Source organism: Alternaria arbusti (assembly GCF_024043155.1).
Source record: "Alternaria arbusti strain BMP 1465 chromosome Unknown scaffold_5, whole genome shotgun sequence".
Lineage (NCBI taxonomy): Eukaryota > Fungi > Ascomycota > Dothideomycetes > Pleosporales > Pleosporaceae > Alternaria > Alternaria arbusti.
The window spans coordinates 63,515-83,547 of record NW_026249945.1 but is presented as its reverse complement, the minus strand read 5'-3'; the positions used below and the strand labels follow the sequence as shown (position 1 = coordinate 83,547).

Below are 20,033 nucleotides of genomic sequence, written 5' to 3'. Positions count from 1 at the left end.
ACCATCACCATGTCCGCGACAGCCACGGTGCGCCATTAAGCATACGGCATTCTTTCACTTTGCGTCGATTCACATATGCGAGAATTGTTTACTGGGTATCTGGATCTGCGCTATGAAATATCCACTAGTCTCCGCAGAAGAAATCCATGAAAGCCTCCGTCTCTTCAACACTGCAATAGGCGCAGACGCGATGTGAGCAGTTGGCGCAAGCGACATCTACAACACCGCAAGGGTTCTGACATGCGCACTGTGTCTGTTAGTACTGTTACAAACAGCTGAAACGGATAACTTACACAATAGCGATTCATTACCGTGGTCGTTTGTCTTCGCTTTGAGTGTCGTTCGCCATATACCGAGTCTTCTGAACGCTGTCGTTTCACTGCAGTTCCTAATGCAATATCTCCTGCAACTGGCGAGTGCTGCATCGTTGCATGGTCTGAGATCGGCACACTGGGCATGTTGTTTGGAGGAGGATGATGCGGCGGTCGCGGCTGTGGAATATCGTCATCAACGTCTCCGGTGGCATCCACATCGCCGTCCTTGTCTCTCTCGTCCTCACCGTCAAAGTAGTCTCGTTTCTTCTTCTCTTCTAGCAGCTCTTTCTTCGGTCGGTTCTCTTCAGCACAGATCCAATCATCGATATTTCTCCTCTCCTTCTCGAAGTGACGCGCGATGTGATCAAACCGCTCATCCCAAGCTGCATTGCGTCGCTCTTTGAGCTGCACTATATCTTTGCACAGGCCACACCAGAAGGTACCTTGGCAGTTCTTGCCAATCCTGCGGCGGTTGACACGTTCTTGGGCAACCTCACATGCCATCTTATGCTCCCTCTCCAGGTGGTTCTTGAACGCTCCTTCGCGGTATAGATGCACACCACAGACCTGACCTGTCTGAAGTTCTTGGCCGCAGCGGAAGGCTTCCTGCTGGAAATGCTGACTGTTCTCGTGGCGCTTCCAATCTGACTTTGCGCCAAAGCGTTTGTGGCACTTGGGATATGTGCATCCATAAGGCCTGTTATGTCGCTTGATGTGCTTACGCAGATCGCAATCACGAGCGACCGCAAATTCGCAGCCAGACATCGGACATGTCTTGTCATTGTTTGAAGAGCTCTTGCTGGAGCGACGCTGTTCTGTGTCGGGGGATCCTGGGCCTTTATTGACAAGCTCAGCCATCATCTTTAACAATGCATCATTCTTCTCAGACTTGGACGGCCTCCTGGATCTATCGTCACGATTGGCTTTTTGTAGCAACTCTAGTATGCGACTCTCAATATCCACAGGCTCCGGCGAATGCAAGCGCTGTTCAGACTTCCTCTTGAGCTCTAGCGCTTGCTGCTCAGCCTTAGTCTGGGGTGCATTGGATAAAGAAGAACCCTGTGAGGACTTTTGGATCTTGACATGGTTACTTCCAGACGCGCCAGGAGCGGCCTTGATAGTGGAGAGAGCATCTTGTATCCCCGGTGCATTGTGCCGAGAACGAATCATCTTCGACGTTTTCTGAACACGACCGTTGTGTGGTGCGGAAGTAAACCCAGGTCCAGAGAGCCGAGATGGTGGCTGTGCTTTAGGCACAAATAATGAGTCCTGGCTTGGCGAAGATAGGTATCTGGCATCCTGTATCATGGGAAAGTCCATCATAGAGATGTTGCCCATCGTTGGGCTTATGGAGAAGGGAATCTCCATGCCAGCTACTGTTGACCCAATGTCCAGGGGTGTAACAGTCGTTTTGCCTTCTGTAGGAGAGTCGACTCGCCTGGGACGCCATACCGATCTATCAATGTCAGCTTAGCTGACTCTTCAAGCATGATGTGCAAATCTACCTTTCTACGAGATCGAGTACGTTCTCATCTTTGTGCATCCTCTCAACATGCTGCTTGAAGTTGTCTAGGCGTGGCCAGATCTTCTCTTTATTCCTACAATCCTCCACAGCACACTGGTAGGACTTCTTATCAATGTCCTTCCGATGTAGGCTTTTCTGATGCCGCTCAAGATCGTTCGTAGTTGTGAACCCCTCTACCCTTTTGCAGCCAGGTACGTCACACTTGAAGGGTTTGCTATGTTTGAGCATGTGCTTCCTGTCACCTTCATCAGCACATGGTCATCTCATAGTGATGCCGCATACGCACTTGAACTCTGAGTTGCACTTGAGTACTTCTGAGCACTCAAAGCATGGAAAGTCTTTCTTTGACCTCGACCTCCCACTACGACTGCTGACATGGGATCGTTGATCTGAAGGCATCCGTGACATCGTAGGAGCCTCGCTTGTGGCAGACTCGACATGCATGTTGTTAATATCTGACATGAAACTTGCCGATAGTTCCTGATGGAGTTGATCGGGATCATTGCTAATGACCGACTTGGTGTTCCGCGAAACGTAACCCTCGTCAGATGGCAAAGCCTGACTATCAACGTCAGATCCCGGACTCCATGGGAACTGGAAATTCACATTCGATCGAGGGGAAAGATCATGAGAGCTACCAGACTGAGATAGCCTCATATTGTACGGACTCCATGCTGGCTCCGGTCCTCTGCCTACAGTGGGACCATGATAAGGCCGTACATATCGTGGATCGAGAAGGTCAAAATCCCTCGGCATATAGGATCCAATGCCATTATCTAACGGAGAGAAATTGGTCTGAAGATGATTCATACGATCGAAGCCTCTCATGTGTGATGAAGTTCTTGGAGTATGTAAGGAGGCTGATGAGCTAGATCTTTGGCTCCGTACACTATGTGCACTCCGTGGTTGTTGGGAAAACGTGCTCTGCTGCGTCTGCACAGGATCAATGTGCAGTGCAGGTATCTGGCGGCCATAGTATTGGTTGGGAACTGCAATGTTGTAAGACTGTTGACAGTCCCCGTTCTGGTTGTGGAGTGACATGTTCGCTATCATGGGTCAGCATCTTTCGGGGCTGCCTCAGGCATCAACATGCCACCCAATTCATCTCAACCAGCTCTCGAGCATGGAAAGAGGCACCATCATCGAAGAAGCATCAGTATATAAGTAGAGAGAAGAAGAGAAACAAGAGTATAGAAAAGGCAACAACAACACATACCTGTAATCTCAACTCGTCAGCCTGCTGCGATATGGAAGCCTTACGCCTGCCTCAAGGAACGCCGTACGCAAACCGTTTCAGAGGAACAGGCGCGCAGCTGTGCATTAGTAGATTCCAGCTGCAGCACACCGCCCCAATCTGCTAAGATGACAAGCCAGATGGGTACATGTAACAGGTAATGTGTGTGAGGTCCTCCGTTTCGTGTCCCATGCGCACGGGCATGCGCTGCCTGCCGGTGAGATATCAGGAAAGGCTTCAATACCAAGACGCTGTCACCTCACCGCGTGCACTTTCCCTGCACCGGGTGTATCAAAGGACTTCGATTCGAGATGGGTAAAATAGAGGACTGTAGTATGTCGTCACGGGTTCTTTCCACACGTAGTGGTTATCGCAGTTGTACGCCTGTGATCGCGATGGCGAGGGTGCGCCGCATGTGGGCGGCCTCCCAGTCCTCCTCGCGCAGGGGCGCTACCAGGAAGGCGACCGGTGCCCTCTTTGCCCTCTTTCTCTTTCTGGCAGCTCATTCGTGCTGGGGATGCACCTAGCGAGCCGTTCACCGAATTGCAGATGGAGGACTCCAAGTTGCGGGTGGCTGTGTTGAGAGTCCTCCATGTGCGTGGGAGACGCATGCAGCCAATCACAGCTTCCGACCGGGTTCCTCCCCGGCGGCGCGATCGATTTTAGCACGCCGCGCTGATGTGTGTATGACAGGGCGCGGGGGCTGGAAGTTCGAAAATAAGTCAGGCATTGCACTCGCGCAAAGGAGTTTTACTGGCGCTGGCGATTACTGTCGTGCAATCACGCCTTTGTGGAGTGGAAGGTACCTAGGGGCTATGAGTGGGTCGCAGCTTCCAGTGTACGATGTATCTCACAAATGGTACTATATCGCAATGAGCAGACAACAAAGTATGGAGAATCGTGGCATTGAGAAATTGATGCAATTAACGCGCCGATGTCTATAATACCATGCATGCCTATTGCACCATCAGATGCGACAATGTAGTCGATCCAATTCGAATCCGAAGCGACAGTAGGTATCGTAACGCGTCTAAAACAAATTCGCCTCGTAAACATGAAAACCTCTTCCGCTGTGCAAGAGTGGATATCGTACGAAATCAACGTGAGCCAAAAGAAAAATCAGATACTACGCCTATCCTATGGGCGTGTCGATCGAAACCCCTCCAATGATCCATCCCCGTCTATTGCTGATGTTGGTATTGATAGTTGTGTTGTGCCGTCAGATATGACATGGCAGGGTAGGTGCTGCCTTGTTGGTAAGACATAGCGTTGTTGGTATCGTAACCCATATTCGGCATCTCAGTCGTCAAGCCCTGCGGCTCTTGAGTGTAGTAGGAAGGAAAGGGTGTAGTCGTAGCGTCGACCGGAGAGTCTGTGTACAGCGACTGCTGTGGTTGAACGGTATTAACAGGATTCATGCCATACTGCTGCATCCCATTCTGCATATGTCCATTTTGGTATGGCTGATTAGGAATTTGCAGCCCGTTCGTATAGCCATTGTGTGGCTTCCGAGGGACCTGCAGGCCTGGGTAGGTCTGGTTGGTGAAACTTGTGGCATGGTTTGCCGCATAGTTCGCATAGCCGCTAGTCTGAGTCGGTAGCGGTGCCATTTGCGGTGGGGGGTAGGTTTGCATCGGCGTAGATCCTGCCTGGGTTTTTGTTTCCTGAGGGTAAAGACTGTGAGGGTCGATACCAGGTGCATATGTGGCATTAGGATTGTAGCGCGACGGGTTATCTAGTGGCGAACGGCCTGGAGTGATGGAGAGCTTGCGGCTTTCGGGTAGCTCTACCACGGGGCTAATGATGCTGTCCGCGTTGAGCTGCTTCTGGTCCACAAGCGTAAGAATGGGCATGCTGAGCTGCTCCATGTGTTTTGCCAAGTGAACAGTCAATTTCTTCCAGCTCGTACAGATGTTGCCACAAAACCGGCATGGCTCGTCCTTGGGTTGCTTAGTCGTGTCGCGACGACATCTTTCGACAATGGCCCAAATGTCATCTGCCTTTGCGTTAGCGAGATCTCAAACAAAAAGACTTGCTCATCTCACCCTGGTCACCAGTTGCTGTCGCGTCTTTGTGAGCGGCTCGGGTACGTTGCCGTGGCTCAGCTATCTTGTGCTCACGAACGAGATGCTGCACGAAGTTATCCTTGCGATAGCAGGTATGGTTGCAGTCTGCAATCTGACATGTCCAGTTCTCCAGCTGACGGTGTCGCTCGTTCTCGTGTCTGACCCAGTCCGCCTTGCGCTTGAACGATTTGGGTTCCCCGCAATTGGGGAAGGTGCATGTGAAAGGCTGTACGTCTTCATGCACATGCTTGGTCCAATCGGACGGCTTGTAGAACTTTTTGACCTTGAAACACAACGTGCATTCGAACTCGGCTGGTAGGCGCTTGACAGGGGGAAGAGGTACACCTGATGGGAACGCGGCAGGAGCCACATTACCTTCTAGCGGGGGCTCGCCATCGTCGTCGGAAGAACCAGGTGCAGTGACCTGGAAACCTATGAAAGGAGTTTCGGCATCCTTGGCACCGGCTTTCGGAGGGAGTTGCTTCGCCTCACCACCGAGGTCAGTACAAAACTTTGCAGAGGCACAGTTCTTATGCTGTACGGCGTTGAGATGCTTGACCTTGAACTCCAATAATCTCTTGTATCTGCGCATTTGCTCCTGGGTGATACGCTCAACCATGAAATCAGCCAGGCGTGGGTTCAGTTGTCTAGCATGACTTCTGAAGCCGTCGTACGTTGGGACAATGGGATCGGTGCGGACCGTGAGATCCATACTAACGGGGTCTTGGTCATCTTCATCATCGTCTCCAGCTGGACTTGGCTGTGCGGAAGGCTTCGTGGCCTCTGTGTCCGCGAGCGGTGAAGCTAACATAGGCATCGGTGGACCTCCGTGCTGCGTCATCAGCTCAGCCAGCCCAGGCGATCTCCCTCTCCCGATATCGCTCCTGCTTCGAGTACGTCTGATGGCATTTTTGGGACCTTTGTACCACGGGCCCGCTGCCGCAGACAGACCTACTGAACTAAGTTGTCCCCCGTCCTTGCTATGACTGCTTAGGTTTGTATCAACTCGAGGAGATTTTGGACGACCCCAACTACCTATACGTTTCGGCTTCTCCATGATGGGCTCCTTGGACTTGTCCGAGGCTGCATCAGACTGCTGCACTGGTATACTGCCCTTGCGCTTGAGTATATTGCTTGGTGTGCGTTTGGGTAGAATGTTTTCCAAGAAGCTGGGCCGCCGTTGTCGCTCCTTGCTCTTTCTTAGCTCGGGTTCGATGACTTTGATAACACCGGGAGCTGCACGTATGCTACCAATATCAGACTCGCTGAGACGGCGTGAGCCAACAGTTGCCGCAAGTGAAGCTTGTTCAACGTCCTTCGCTCGAACCAAGAAGCGCATCATCGCAGCATTGGATGTGGGCGGCTGATATCGAGCCGATGGGTTTGGCGGGTGTGGCTGCAACGGTCCATCTACCCATGGCTTGACAGCAGTACCATCCTTTGGTATAAGTTCTTGTGTCGGAGGAAAGTACGAGTTTTCTATATGGCTTGCGTTGATATCGATCGCGGCGGGTGGGGATTCAGGTTCTGCCGACTCGTCATCGTCGTAATCGTAGTCCCCGTAATCGCTTCGTTCGTCAATGTACACCCCGGGTCCAGGTATGCCCGAATCATCTATACGGTCGAAATTGGTACGCACACCCAGCCCGAAGCTATCTGGGAGAGCCCGGCGTTGAATGTCGTTGTGACTCTTCGCTCGACGCCGACCTGGGATGGGCTTGAGTAGATCGTTCGAAGGCCCTACTTCGCCTGCCTCGCTTCCGAGCTCACTCCTAGTGAGCCACTCCTGTACCTCAAGCTTCTTCTCATTCTTCGAGCGTTGCTCAGCAATTTCCTCGATGCTGGGAATCCATGCGTCACCCATCCGGCGGCGCTCGTCAGGATTGATACCGTTCTGCCCCAACTGTCCTGTCGTGAGCCAGGAGCCGTCTTCGTTGCGATCGGGTCCACGGACTCCTGGTCGCGAATGCACGTTCTCCTGAGGCTCCGCTTCACCATCCGAATCATCGTTATGCGCATACGGTGATAGGTGGTTACCAGAATGACGACTGCCATAGCTGTGCTTGCTGAAAGGCATGCTATTGTCGGAACGCGAAGGCGAATCTTCTCTGCTATAGTTCTCTACACGTACAATGGGACTCGTCAAATGTCGCGTGAGGGGCCTTGGGTTTGCCATTGACATGTTTCCGGGACTATTCGTTAGAGCTGGACTATGTGTTTGCTTGATAGGTGTTGTATGCGGCAGATGATTCGCTTGGTTTGGCGGCGTCGACATGTTCCCGTTGTACTGCATAGAGGGGAAGGCTGAGCTCTCATCGCCTAGTGCCGGACTGGAATTGTTCGTCGCACTGGGCGAGATTAATTGATGGTGCGGGTTTAGCGAAGTGTTATTGAGGTGGTTGCTTGGCTGAGCGTTGTATGTGCTCAGCGTCCCTGAGGTCAAGGCTGACATGTCAACGTGCTCTTGGAATGCCGGAAAATTACTGGCCGAACCGTTATCGGCAAAAGTCAGGCCAGAGAATTCATCGAGAACGTGTCCATTGAAATTGGGTGTTGCATAAGCGCTGAGATCGTGGTGACTGGGATCGCTCATGTAACCTGTTTCTGGACTAAAATGCTCAACTGAATGCGAGGGCGAGATATTCTGTCCGTTTCCGTAGTAGGATCCCGGAGAAAGACCGTAGTTTTGAGCTTGATTGTAGACATTCGGTGGTGGATATGACATGTCCGGATGTAATGAGGAGTCGAGAGAGGATCCAACGTTAGGTGTGAAGATGGATTCCTGCCCAGGGGTGCTGGATGAGGGAAGCGATACCATGGACCCATCGTAAACCATGGATGTCGGCTCTGCAGAGTACGTGAATGTGCCTTGCGCGTCTGGCATCAGGAAGTTGCCGCCAGTAGGCGCAAGTTGATAGCCGCTAGTCTGCACATCCTGAGGGTGGCGTGGCTGACGCCGAGGGTCCTGGTAGGGCTGTGTATGCGTATCGACTGCTTGCATGATTACTTTGGCTGTAACGAACAACCTGAAAGTGGAGTCGATAGTAGATTAGGTCGCGACGATCAACAAATGATTGCGACGGGCAGGTGGTGTGGAGGGTAACGTGACTGTAGCCAGCGCTGCTTAGGGCGGCATAGTGCTGCCTGAAGGTTACTGATGTTGAATATTGCGAAAGTCAGAAAACCAGATGAGGGGAAAGTGTCGCAGCGCGTCCAGTTACCCAGATAGGTTGGTGGGATGGCGGAACGAGGGAGAGAAATATCGCAGTGCGGCTGAAAGCGAAAGAGGACAGGCTGCTGTAGCTTGAAGCTGGATGGCGATCTGCCTCGCACAGGACGGAAGTTTGGAGCCGTTGAGGCTAGAGGCAGTGCCGGCACTCTACGATGTTGACAGCTCCAGGGTGGGTCGCAAGCGAAATCGGGAGACGGCGCGCGCGAACAACAGAGAAGCGGCGTGAAGTGCTAGGATGGTTGGTAGAAACAGAGTGGAATTCGATGTCGACGGTGGAGCCAGCGGCAGCAACGAGCGAAAGTCGAGGCACCGGTCAAGGCTGATTCCCCCCAAGATCTCCAGAATGGTAAGACCGGGGTAGAGTGATGCACGCCAAGCAGAAGTTCGCCGTCTCGAAACAGTGTGGGCGCAGGCAGTCCAGATGTCTATGAGGTCGTGAGAAAGAGGCAGAACGACCGAAAACAAGCGCGACGGCGCGACGGTAGCTGTGAGCTTGACTGGCGTCTCGAGGCAGATTTGCAGATGCGTGACACGCTCTTGGCAGGCTTGATACAAACGGCACAGCCTCAGTTGCTATACAGAAGCGGGAGCAGGGGGCTGAACATGGGGCGAGCGGGTGGCTATGCTTCAAGATGATATCCTCATGGCGAATTCAACCTGCTATGCGTGATGCTTGTAGTAACTCCTGTCATCAAAATCTACTGAGGCGGTCACTTCAAACCGCGCTCGAGGTGCGAAACATGCCGCGGCCTTTGTTGTGCGCCCGCGTAGGCTGGCGCTTAGCTGTTTAGCAGCCGAACGCTGATGCTATATAAAGGCAGGCCAAGCCTAAGACTGCTCTTCTGGAGAGCATATCAGCGACGTAGCAAGCCTGCTAGTAATCAGACACGTGCGATGGACAACACGGACGAGGTTGCGCTGCTGTTCGCGTCGCTGATTTGCGAATGTCGCGATGTGACGGCATATAGTAGCATGGACTGCCTTGCATGATCAGCGATTCAGCCACGCCTAGAGATGAAGCTTTCCTAGCTATGTCGCAAGCGGATAAGGTAGTGGCTGGCCCCAGTTTTGGATTATGAGCGAAGCCGGATGGTCTCCCGGGCTGTTGTGGGGCTCACGGGAATATGGCGAAGGAGCACATCGACCTGCTGTCTTCAGCGTACACTACCTTGATCTAGGCTAGGTCTCGAGAACTATGCTGTCATATCGCTGCAGGCGAGTAGTATGGCGGAAATGGCAGGATCGCTTCGCCTGGAAACGATACATGTATAGTGCGCCGCACTCATAGGTTGTGATATATAGCTGCGAGTGCCGCACACTATGGTAGACGCCGAAGCCACGAGTGACAGCAATGGTCTGATTTCAGTGGCCATGAAACGCGCCGCTTGATCTAGCGGGCTATGCATATGGTCCTCATCGCGAGATTGCTCAAATAGCAGGCGAGTAGGCATGCCGGCGCCAGGTGAGACGCAGCCGCAGGCAGAAGATTCGAGCCAGGCTATGGATGTCGCAACAGCTTTTCGAGTACTACTACCGGAACATGTAAGGTACCCGGAATGAGGGTCTTGTGCAGATGTTGTGTCGATCCAGGGCTGGCGATCGCAAAAGCTGACGTCACTGCAGGCCTCTCCCACGGACTTTTGATGCCATCGTGAAATAGAGCGTACCTGGTATTGAAGTGCTTGTGCAGGTTGGATGTACCGAACATGTACTGCAGATGTCTGCTTACCCTACCTTGGAATGGTGAGGCCAGGACCGGTAAAACAACCTCAAGCCGACGGAATAATTTCTTGCGAGCCTTGGAATCTTTGTCGAGGAAAGTCCGCGAGCTCTGGGCGCATCGGGGCATGGGATGTAGAGTGTGTCTGATTGATGAGGCTCGGAGATGGGGCTAACCATTTCCATGGTCGCGATCCAGGCGTGCGGGCAGTCGCAACCGGCGTGTCTAACGGCAGTCACCCTTCGGTGGAGCGGAGGCTAACAACAGCAGCATCCACTCTTTCTGCAGCACCGCTGGACGCGAAAATGGAACGAGATGTGCCTCAGAGCGCTTCTTCTTCCTCTTCCTTTTTCACTCCCGTCCTACAGTCTGCCAATCGTCGCTTCCTCTCTTCCCCGCATCTGCGTCAGCGAATTTCTGCGCGTCACCGGCCACATTCGCATGTGATAGCATCACCAGACGGAGCCCGCACCCTACACGCAGCACGAACGGCACCACAGAGCATTGGTGCGTTGCACAGCACCTGATAGTACTGTGCTAGCGGCAAGCTCCTGAAGTATACGGGCTTCTGCAAAACAATAAAGACGCGAAAAGCACAAAGCCTACGAAACGTCCTAGGCTTGTCTATTACGGCGTCTTGCTTAGGAGCAATCGACTCTACGATCGCAGTACCAGATACTAGACGCTCCTTGTATTCTCGAGTGGGTATAATCAGCGCGATCAACCTTTCACACCATACCCAACTTATCTTTTCACACCGCTGCCATGCCTGGGATCAACGAAATCATCCCACGGCCCGATTCCAGGGAACTGCTCCCGCCACTGCTGGCCTGTCTGTCGACAGCAAATGCCTCCAAAGATGTACCCCCGGGTCTTCTACCCCTCCTATCGCCTATCCTCCGCCAACGCGTACAGCTTCTGTCTTCCAACGAGTGGTTGTCGCTGTTGTGCTGGGACCGAGACATCGCGTCACGACTACCGCAAATCATCGAGAAGATAAATGTCGAACCTCACCCAGCTTCTGGAGAGATTGAAGTGGAGGACCCAGATCAGATACTGTACCGACGATCAGACCCCGAGACCCTACACGCCAAGTTGATACTGGGTGAATATGGAATCATCCCAACATACCTCTGGTGCACTGGTGGAGAAGGCGGAAGCCGCTGGCTACTGGCTGAGCTGAGAGGAACAGAAGACGTTGACGACGGCACCGAGTGGTTCGAGAACGTTCCCACTGCTGACGAGGCTGGCTTCAGGCGAAAGTCTGTGTCGGTCAAGAGCAACGGCGTCGCAACGTACCAAGCCGTGATCCAACCCGAACCCGCTGCGGAGGAAGCAGAAGAAGAGGACGACGGTTCTTACTGGGCTGCATACGACCAGACGCCCGGGCGAACACCACAGCCTAGGCGATCCCCTGCGCCAGGAACCAGCGGCCGGACGCAGATCGGACCGTCGCAGTCAGAGCTCGAGTATTTCGAGCGCTACGCGTCGGAAGTGCAGCCTGCGCTCGATGCGCACGACCCAGACGAAGAAGAGCCTGCAGCTGGCGAGTCGACACTCAATGGCAATGCTCTCAGCTACACACGCGAACCGCAGACCGAGCCCCTCGACACAACGAACCTGGGCCCGAACGGCTACGACTCGTCGATGCCACCGGCACACACAAGCGGTCTTCTGAACGGCAGCGGCGTTCATGGCAACGACAGCGCGGTGCATCTCGAGTCCATCGAGCAGGACCAAAGCGCTACCGCAAACGCCCTGAGCCACCCCCGGCCCTCTTCTTCGGCATCGACCAACTCGGTCGAGAGGCTAGAGCGAAAGGCAGAGAACTACAGCCAGGCCGAGCTTGCGATCAAGCAACATATCAGCACGGATATCAAGAGCCTGTTCCGGTTGGCGAGAGCATCGGGCATAGACAGGGAGGAGTTTGAGAGAATTATCCAGAGGGAGCTTGAGGTATTGCCCATGCTTGAGCAAGAGATGTCATAAACTGGGCCATGTAAGAGGGCCAGATTGGATAACGGGAAACGACCAAGAGGTTGGTTTCATGGGCATTTGTTGGCGTTTAACATAGCTTAGCCATTGCATATTATTCCTAGATAGCGAAAATGACGTTCGCAGCAAAGAAAGGCCTTGTCCATGCCCCACCCAACTGTTGTGACACTTTTGCCGTTCCTTGAAAGCAAGATGGTCCATGTAAAACTGTCGACACCTCAACGCCAGTCTCTTTTCCTTCCTGAGCCCTAGCCATCGTTATATGATCCTCTACCGCCTTCTCTGCGCATCGCCACTCGCGAACTTGGCACCACTTGCTTTGAGCTGCTGCAAGATGTCCACCGCATTCGAGCTGTTCAGGTTCATCGTCTGGTCCATGCCCGCACTTCCGCGACCGATCTCCTCTACCACGTTGTTGGGGTCCGCAGCGCCGATCACGGGCACTTCAGAAGCGAGCCATTGCTGGAAGGGTTTCGCGACAAAGTAGCCATCCGAGGTAAACCACCGGGTCAGGGGCGCGCGGATGTGGATCGTTTGTTTGGGATTCGAGGCGTAGGGAGCGGGTGTGAAGACGACGTCGCACTCGTAGATTGGAATGTGCTTCTTTGTGGAGGAGGATATCCTCACCTTGGTGTTGTCAGTATCATCCAACACGTAAGTACGGGAATGGAGCATGTGGACATACCCTGCCTGTCTTGCCCTCTCCCTCATACACTACACCCTTCTCCACGAACCATAGCCAATAGCTGAATGCGGTATTCAACAGAAAGTATGCGACGACAGCAGGCAGTGTGTAGGGCTTGCTGGCCTCCCAGCCGAACTTCCAGTCGTAGTAGAAGAGTGCGCCGGCGATGGTGACGGCCGTGTAGCCGAGGACTAACCGCACATCGGTCTGTGTGTGGATCTGCTTGAACTTGAGGCTGTTGAGGTAGTTGGGGAGGGCGTCGTCGGTCGTGTTCTTGAGGTCTGGTCGCGAGTATTAGATATGGTCTGTAGGCGAATGCGTAGATGGTTGTGGTGACGGGAATGAAAGCATACCGGCGAGGGAGTGGACTGCGATTTTCTGAGTGGCCGACATCGTGAAGTTGTAAATCTATAGTTCCAGTAATCACAACAAGAGTAGAGGTAGTAGTGAAGCCTGGGGCTCGTTGCGCAGTTGGTGATGTAGCTTTGGACACCTTTCCATAAGCGCAAAGCGCGGACCCTGGTCTCACAACATCCCGCCGGAGCCTCAGCGGCGAGCTATCATCGTCGAGCAACAACCACCACCACCGACCTTCACCTCCCACACCCCCTCCGCATCCCGCGCATCTCTCTCTACTACCGGCACCATGGGACAGCCTGTAGTTCAGACGATCCATCGGGATCCCGCCCTGTTGTACGTTCTGGTGTTTGCGGGTACATGACGAAGATGGCTGATAATTCTACAGTTGGTGGATTCTGCTCCCCATTACAGTGGTCATGGTACAGTGCACTCATTTCTTCTGAATATACAAGATGCTAACATAGATATAGGTCTTGACAGGCATCCTCCGCCACTACGCAATGACACTCCTCCAGTCGACCCCGAAGAAACACGACCTCGCCAAGATCCGCCAACAGCGCTCCCTCGTGCGCGGCGTCAACCTGCGCACGAATGCCCAGGTCCTCTCGCCCGGTTCCTTCGCGACCCGTAAAGCCTACATGGTGCAGGCCTACCAGGAAGGAAAGTTTTTGGCGGAGCCGGAGCTGAGGGGCAAACCCAGACCGAATCCCATGAGTGATCCTGCGGCGATGGAGGGCATGATGGGCATGATGAAGGGGCAGATGACGATGATGATCCCACAGACTCTGATCATGGGATGGATCAATGCCTTCTTCTCTGGTTTCGTTATCAGTAAGTCTGCCTTTCTATAAATACTCCTGGGTCCTAGGGGAAAGCGGCTTGCGATTAAGAGTATTCTTGTGTCCCGAAAACCTTCAGACTACAGGGCCGAGTCTCACATGAAGCCGAGCGAGCCTGAGTCTTCCCGTGTTCGTTGGCCGGATGTCTATGCCGGAGTACATGTTGCGTGGCCTTTCGCTTTGCCTAGCTCTGAAGCAGTTCCTACGTGCGCTATCTTCTAGGGCGAAGCGAGTGGCTGGTCTCTTGTATGCGTCGGCATGATGCTTGCGACTAGTTGGCGCGTTTGGTCGGCATATTCTGACATTCGGCTGCTCCCGAGCCGTAAAAGCAAATCTGATCTCTTGCTAACCGATATGCACAGTGAAACTACCCTTCCCGTTGACCCCACAATTCAAGTCCATGCTGCAATCTGGAGTTGGCACGCGTGACCTGGACGTCAGATGGGTGTCTAGTTTGTCATGGTATTTCCTGACTTTGTTCGGGCTCCAGCCCGTCTATAACTTCATTCTGGGGAACAACAATGGTATGTCGGGAAGAGCATTTGCCTACTCAGGTCAAGTCAGTCACGCTAACAGTATTATTTAAAGCTGCCAACCAAGTCTCTCAGCAGATGGCCATGGCCAACCCAGGCGCGGGCGGCATGATGGGTCCTGAGCAGGATCCGGACAAGCTATTTCTCAACGAAGCCGAGAATCTGGAGGTGCTAGAGCATCGATGGATATTGGAGGGTATTGAAGACCGCCTTGTTGCCAAACTTGGAGCATGATGCCGACACAGGGCATCAGTTGCTGGCCATAGCACCGCCATGGCGTTCATAGATATCTAGAAAGGGCCCACAAAGCTAGTATCCCGCGTTGACTTTGCGCAAAGACCCCCGATACAGACGACCGGCACGAGATAGCTAATTTCTATGACCCATCATCTTATCCCATTCGTACGGCTTTTGCGGTCAGCCACGGCCGTGTGGCTTGCCAGCCATGTGCGGGGATAGCATGCCAAGAGCGGTGCATCTCCTGCGTCTCGCTATTTCCAGACTCTCGAACATCTTTCAATCCCTGCGCAGAGCCGCCGGATAATGTTTTGACACTTTGACAGCAAACTTGCTGTGAAGATAGTCACGTCGTCTCACCCCCGCGCCGACGCAGGGGCAGCGCAAAGTCATCCGAGTGGGCTGTTCTCGACTTGCGACGGCGCACAAGCGTCGAGTCCTTCTAATCCACCTACAGTTCCCCGCCACCACTCGCCAGTCTCCATCACCAAAGACACGGGACGCACCGCCCCCAAATGCGCCCGGAGAGCCCAAGACACTGGAAGCTCTTGCCGGCCAAACCCCTTTGCGGATCGAGCTTGATGCCTGAGCCGTGAGGCGACAACACGAATGCACTGGAGGGTGCATACAGCCGTCGAAACAGCCCAGGCGCATCCGCTCGCTATCTTTACTGCCACTCATGGGATGATAGCATCATCATTAGTGCCATGATGCTGCCTTCCAGCAACGTACGACAACTGCTTTGACAGGGAAACCATGCTTCGCCCTATCTTGATGCCTAAATCGAGTGTCCTGAGCCAAATGCGCCCCAGCTGGTGAGCCACTGTGCAGCGGCTCCCAATGAGAGTCTGTGATACTGCACCCTCCGACCGACGAAGGCTTTTCGCTCTTGATCGGGACCTGGGCCTCTCATCAGCGTTCCGGTTGCGCGGCAGCTGTCGGAACAATCACGTCCCTGGCGCAGGTGCGGTAGCACAACAGCAACCTACCACTGGCTTTTCTGTCCGGCCTCCTAACAGAAACCACGATACCCAAAGGTATGTGATTCGTTCCCAGGGACTTTGCATTTTGTCGTTCATCTCCTTATTTGTTTTGGCCCCCAACGCTCAAACTGGTGGGTCCGCGATTAGCATCCTCACAGCTCACGTCCACATGGTCTCGCTTCGTCCTTCCCAGAGCTTAGCGAACGTGCAGCCCGCGGAAGCAGCTCTTGCACAAAAGTTGGCTTGGACGTATCGCGATGGGGTAGCGATCCGCTCAGTACTAGCAAGATTGCTTTTGATTAGGGGCTTAATCCTGGGGCTTGAACCTACCCGTCGGTGGTAGGTGCTAGAGTTCACGTACACCGCAGTGGTGGCTAGACAACTGTGCACTGCGGCCCACCGGTGAAGCTGAGAACAGGGGAGTACATATTGCCAAGGCACAAGGGCTCCCATTGGTGGGTGACGATGCGGCTCTGCGGCTCAAACACCATAAAACACTGTAGAGCATGGCATCGAGGGACAGAAAGACGGTACGAAAGATTACGGCAGTGCAACTTGACACTAGCTTTTCTGCTTTGCTGCCTTGGTCTGTCACACCCCCCACTTGACGCTCCGCCTCTTTTGCCTCCTTTCCCAGTCCCTGTACTTGGGTTACTTCTGGCCGGCAGAACTACGACATTGAAATACCTTGACCACTCGTCTACTTGAAAGACTTCTTTCGCCTGCTCAGCAAGATTCTACAAACAGAAGATCTTGTATCTGTCGAACTTCTACGGCACTCGCATTCCCCCATACTCTTTGGCTTCTAGGTGCCGTGCGATACTTAGTCGCTATCGCTACCCCTGCCCGGTTCTGTGCAACGACTGAGCATCAGGCATGGACGCTCATCAGTTCCGAGACCTGCCACAAATTGAGACGATGGACGAGCCGCGCTATCCCGTCTGGGCGACAGAATACACCAACTACATGCAACCATGCAAAGAGCATACAGTGCGTTTTCATATAGAAGAAGAGAGCTACCTGGATGATTTCGACAATGGCATTGTCAGCATGCAGCCAATGCAACGCTTCCTGTACGAGCAAAGCCCCCTTACGCCAGGCATGCTTTACGCAAAGATCCCGTTCCCAGACGGTCGATACGAGAAGCAATATGAGCAACACTGGCCTCCGGCAGACTGCTTTCGCAACGCATCACCGGATCGTACTTCTTCTGGAAATACTAGTCAAAATACCCAGGACGAGCTTCGGTCACCATACATGTGCCATAGCATCCCATATGGAAGCCCGATGGACTACTCTCATCTCCCGGTTTCATACCCGGCAGCTGAGTATCTTCAAGGCGGAGCGTTCGCCTGCGAATCTCACGCCGAAGAGCGTAACATCAGTCTTCGCGAGCTAGAGTACGAGCCTCCGGTACCGGAAGCAGTGGCTGAAGATGTGGAGGATGTTGTCATGAAACAAGAAGCTACCTCTGATTATCATCACAGTGAAGTCAAAGAAGAAGCTACTCCGGATTATACGAGGTACGCAGACTCTGGTATCGGACACTCGGTACGAGACGCCCAGTCTGTAGAGCCCGTTGACTTCCCTGAGGAACCCGCTTCGGACTCCGACTACAGTCCGACAAGGTCTAAACGGAGAAGGTCTACAACGTCAAGCGGTAGCTCGGGTCGCACATCGAAGCGCCGCAAGCCGATCCGTAGAGACTCTCATGCTCCAAGTGCCACGGAATCTGTCAGATCAGAGAAGAAATCTCGTCGGTCCTCCAAGACACAAAAAGCGATCACAGATTCGAGCATTCAGGCTGAAGACCGTCGAGCTTTCCCATGTCCGCTCGCCGGCTATGGCTGCACGTCCAACTTCTCTTCCAAGAACGAGTGGAAAAGGCACGTCAGCACCCAGCACATCAAGCTCGGTTACTGGCGCTGTGATCTATGTACCCCGTCGATCGATTCCAACGACCCACAAACATTATACCATAACGACTTCAATCGCAAAGATCTATTCACTCAGCATCTCCGCCGCATGCACGCTGCTCCGAAAGACAAGTCCTGCCGCACCCAGATAGATTACCCAGTCTGCGAAGAGAACCTCTCGGAACACCAAGTGCGCTGCAACCTACAGCTACGAGATGCGCCACAACATTCGAGCTGCTTGTTCTGCGAGCGATCCTTCAATGGCATTACATCCTGGGAGGAGCGCATGGAGCATGTTGGACGTCACTTCGAGAAGGATTACAAGAGTCGCGTGGATATGCTCGACCCTGCTACGTGGCACAGGGATCAAAGGCTCGAACGCTATCTTCTTGATGAAGGGCTCGTTGCGAGAGAAGGTGCAGGATGGAAGATTGGTGATGGCAAGCCGCGCAGGAGTGCTGAAACGGACAGCGAAGTGGACTCAGAAGAAGACTGAACCACTGTGAACTGTCAAAAGGGACTTGGATTACATACATGGCAAGGATTAGGTTTCGGATACCAAGGTCACAGCATTCTACGACTGTCGTTATAGTTGATACCCGTTTGGGCGTTTGGGGATACGTCAAGCACATAGCATCGTTTTACGGCCGTTCACGATTTCCGTAGTAGAGTATCAAAAGCGCGTCATCTTTGAACAGTCTACTCTCAGTTTTTGTGTTCCCAGCTCAATACCTCCTTGTCGCGATACCCATGTTGACTCTTCTCTACTCACTTCCCATCTTGACATATCCGACAACCTACCAAACAGCCCCCAGCCACAACTCCTCCCTTTCGCATACCCACAGCCCCAATACACCGAGGAGATTTAGGCCGTAACGCACACCCATACCAACGGTCCTGCACCCCTTTTGCCCCAAGACAAGACAAAACCTACGGCACAGCCATAGGCATAGAAGCGTTCCCAACGCCTACCGATCCGGGAATGAAGAGTAATCCAGGAACTTCGAGGGACCGTTTCACCGGACACGCGCTTGTCCTGCAGTGCGAGCCTAGTTTCCTCACGTGGGGGTGGATGACTGGTGGGTAGGAGCAGAGAGCGGGAAATCGAGAAAGTGGACAGGGGGAGCGATCGGTAAGCTGGGGCTATGACAGTATTCGGGAATGTACAATGGCGATTTCGCGTGATGGCGGGGGCGGAATTATTTGGTTTCGGTCTTGATCTACGTAGACGGTATTGCTTAGAAGTGAGTATGATTTGGCTCTCTGTACTATCTGTCGTCCTCATGATGGTGTTCGTCAACGCGACTAATACTTCCCCACCCCGTCGCACCTACAAGTCGAAAACAAGGCAAAAGTAGGCAAAACGATCAACGTGTCATGTCAATCTACCTCTCTGCCTGTTTTTCCCTTCGTTCTGCCTGAGGGGCACAAAGTGAGGCTGAGACATGCACGCTCGTTCCTTCCTAGACGGCGTGCAGATACGAGGAGGTCCTCCAGTGCTGCGCCCCGCTTTCTCTTTCTCGAAGCATGCTCGCTTACCACCAGCCGGCTATCGGGCTCATCTGACGTTCTGTGATGATGTGTTCATGGATAGAGGACGCGAGATGCAGGTGTGCGTTGTAGATCGCGGATTGATGATCCGCTGGGTTGTGCGATGCTATCTGCCTAGGTGATGTCCGGTGAGAGGGTAAATCTCTGCCTCGTGCAGCGGCACTTGGGCGCGATGTCTTCGCGAGCAAGAGTCGCAGCTTCAAACATGCGTCATGCTAATGTGTTGTCTTAGCAATGCGTGTTTCTGATTACTTTCCCTTGGAGACCCGAGATGGTCTCGAGTATCGCGCACGTGCGGATCCCACAGACACGATCGCTGGGACGATCCACACATGCAAACACCATACCAAAGCGTGGACTCGGTCCGTACGACATTTGACCCTTCTATATTCGGAAGCGGTCTTTTGGAAGCCTGTGATGGTGAATTAGATTGGAAGGAGGGGGGAAATTGAGACTCCATGGAGCTGGATTTGATCGTTTTTGGCTTAGTGCCGCTAGGATGATGTCATAACAGCTGAGGGAAGGAACGAACGAGTTTGCTTGCCACGTGCTTCACTCGAGCACCTGGGCACGCTTCTTCTATCCCTTCATTCTCAACTTTGCTTCAGCTTGGCTAGATGAACGATGCGTTCTTCTCGCGTCTTTACGTGAAATCGTGTCTAGATTGTGATACGTGTAGTCCCTATCTGCCTCGCCACCGTCTTGCCCAAAGTGTATGCGGTGACATATACCTTCTATCAGGACATAGCAGGCTTAGCATAAGTTCGTTGGGACAAATCTCTGGAAATACTGCAAATTTCAGACTGCTTGTACGATGATGATGAGCAGTTTCAACTGTAGTGT

The 20,033-nt window shown here is 53.3% G+C and overlaps 6 protein-coding genes across 6 annotated transcripts; 3 read left to right on the top strand and 3 right to left on the bottom strand.

Annotated features, from left to right (window-relative positions):
• Positions 1-124: 124 nt before the first annotated feature.
• J4E86_004523 (uncharacterized protein) lies at positions 125-2,067 on the bottom strand (the record flags this gene model as incomplete). The annotated part of the gene is made up of 3 exons (XM_051445061.1): positions 125-247; positions 294-1,770; positions 1,820-2,067. The coding sequence occupies 3 exons, from the start codon at positions 2,065-2,067 to the stop codon at positions 125-127; spliced, it is 1,848 nt and encodes a 615-aa protein (XP_051303158.1).
• A 2,187-nt stretch (positions 2,068-4,254) lies between these two features.
• On the bottom strand, positions 4,255-8,140 carry J4E86_004522 (uncharacterized protein; the record flags this gene model as incomplete). Its single annotated transcript, XM_051445060.1, has 2 exons — positions 4,255-5,069; positions 5,119-8,140. The coding sequence occupies 2 exons, from the start codon at positions 8,138-8,140 to the stop codon at positions 4,255-4,257; spliced, it is 3,837 nt and encodes a 1,278-aa protein (XP_051303157.1).
• Positions 8,141-10,856: 2,716 nt separating this feature from the next.
• On the top strand, positions 10,857-12,080 carry J4E86_004521 (uncharacterized protein; the record flags this gene model as incomplete). The annotated part of the gene is made up of 1 exon (XM_051445059.1): positions 10,857-12,080. The coding sequence occupies one exon, from the start codon at positions 10,857-10,859 to the stop codon at positions 12,078-12,080; it is 1,224 nt and encodes a 407-aa protein (XP_051303156.1).
• Positions 12,081-12,356: 276 nt separating this feature from the next.
• J4E86_004520 (uncharacterized protein) lies at positions 12,357-13,164 on the bottom strand (the record flags this gene model as incomplete). Its single annotated transcript, XM_051445058.1, has 3 exons — positions 12,357-12,713; positions 12,772-13,052; positions 13,125-13,164. The coding sequence occupies 3 exons, from the start codon at positions 13,162-13,164 to the stop codon at positions 12,357-12,359; spliced, it is 678 nt and encodes a 225-aa protein (XP_051303155.1).
• A 253-nt stretch (positions 13,165-13,417) lies between these two features.
• J4E86_004519 (uncharacterized protein) lies at positions 13,418-14,737 on the top strand (the record flags this gene model as incomplete). The annotated part of the gene is made up of 5 exons (XM_051445057.1): positions 13,418-13,464; positions 13,517-13,550; positions 13,602-13,962; positions 14,333-14,494; positions 14,559-14,737. The coding sequence occupies 5 exons, from the start codon at positions 13,418-13,420 to the stop codon at positions 14,735-14,737; spliced, it is 783 nt and encodes a 260-aa protein (XP_051303154.1).
• Positions 14,738-16,599: 1,862 nt separating this feature from the next.
• On the top strand, positions 16,600-18,135 carry J4E86_004518 (uncharacterized protein; the record flags this gene model as incomplete). The annotated part of the gene is made up of 1 exon (XM_051445056.1): positions 16,600-18,135. One exon carries the CDS (start codon positions 16,600-16,602, stop codon positions 18,133-18,135), a length of 1,536 nt encoding a protein of 511 aa, XP_051303153.1.
• Positions 18,136-20,033: the final 1,898 nt, after the last annotated feature.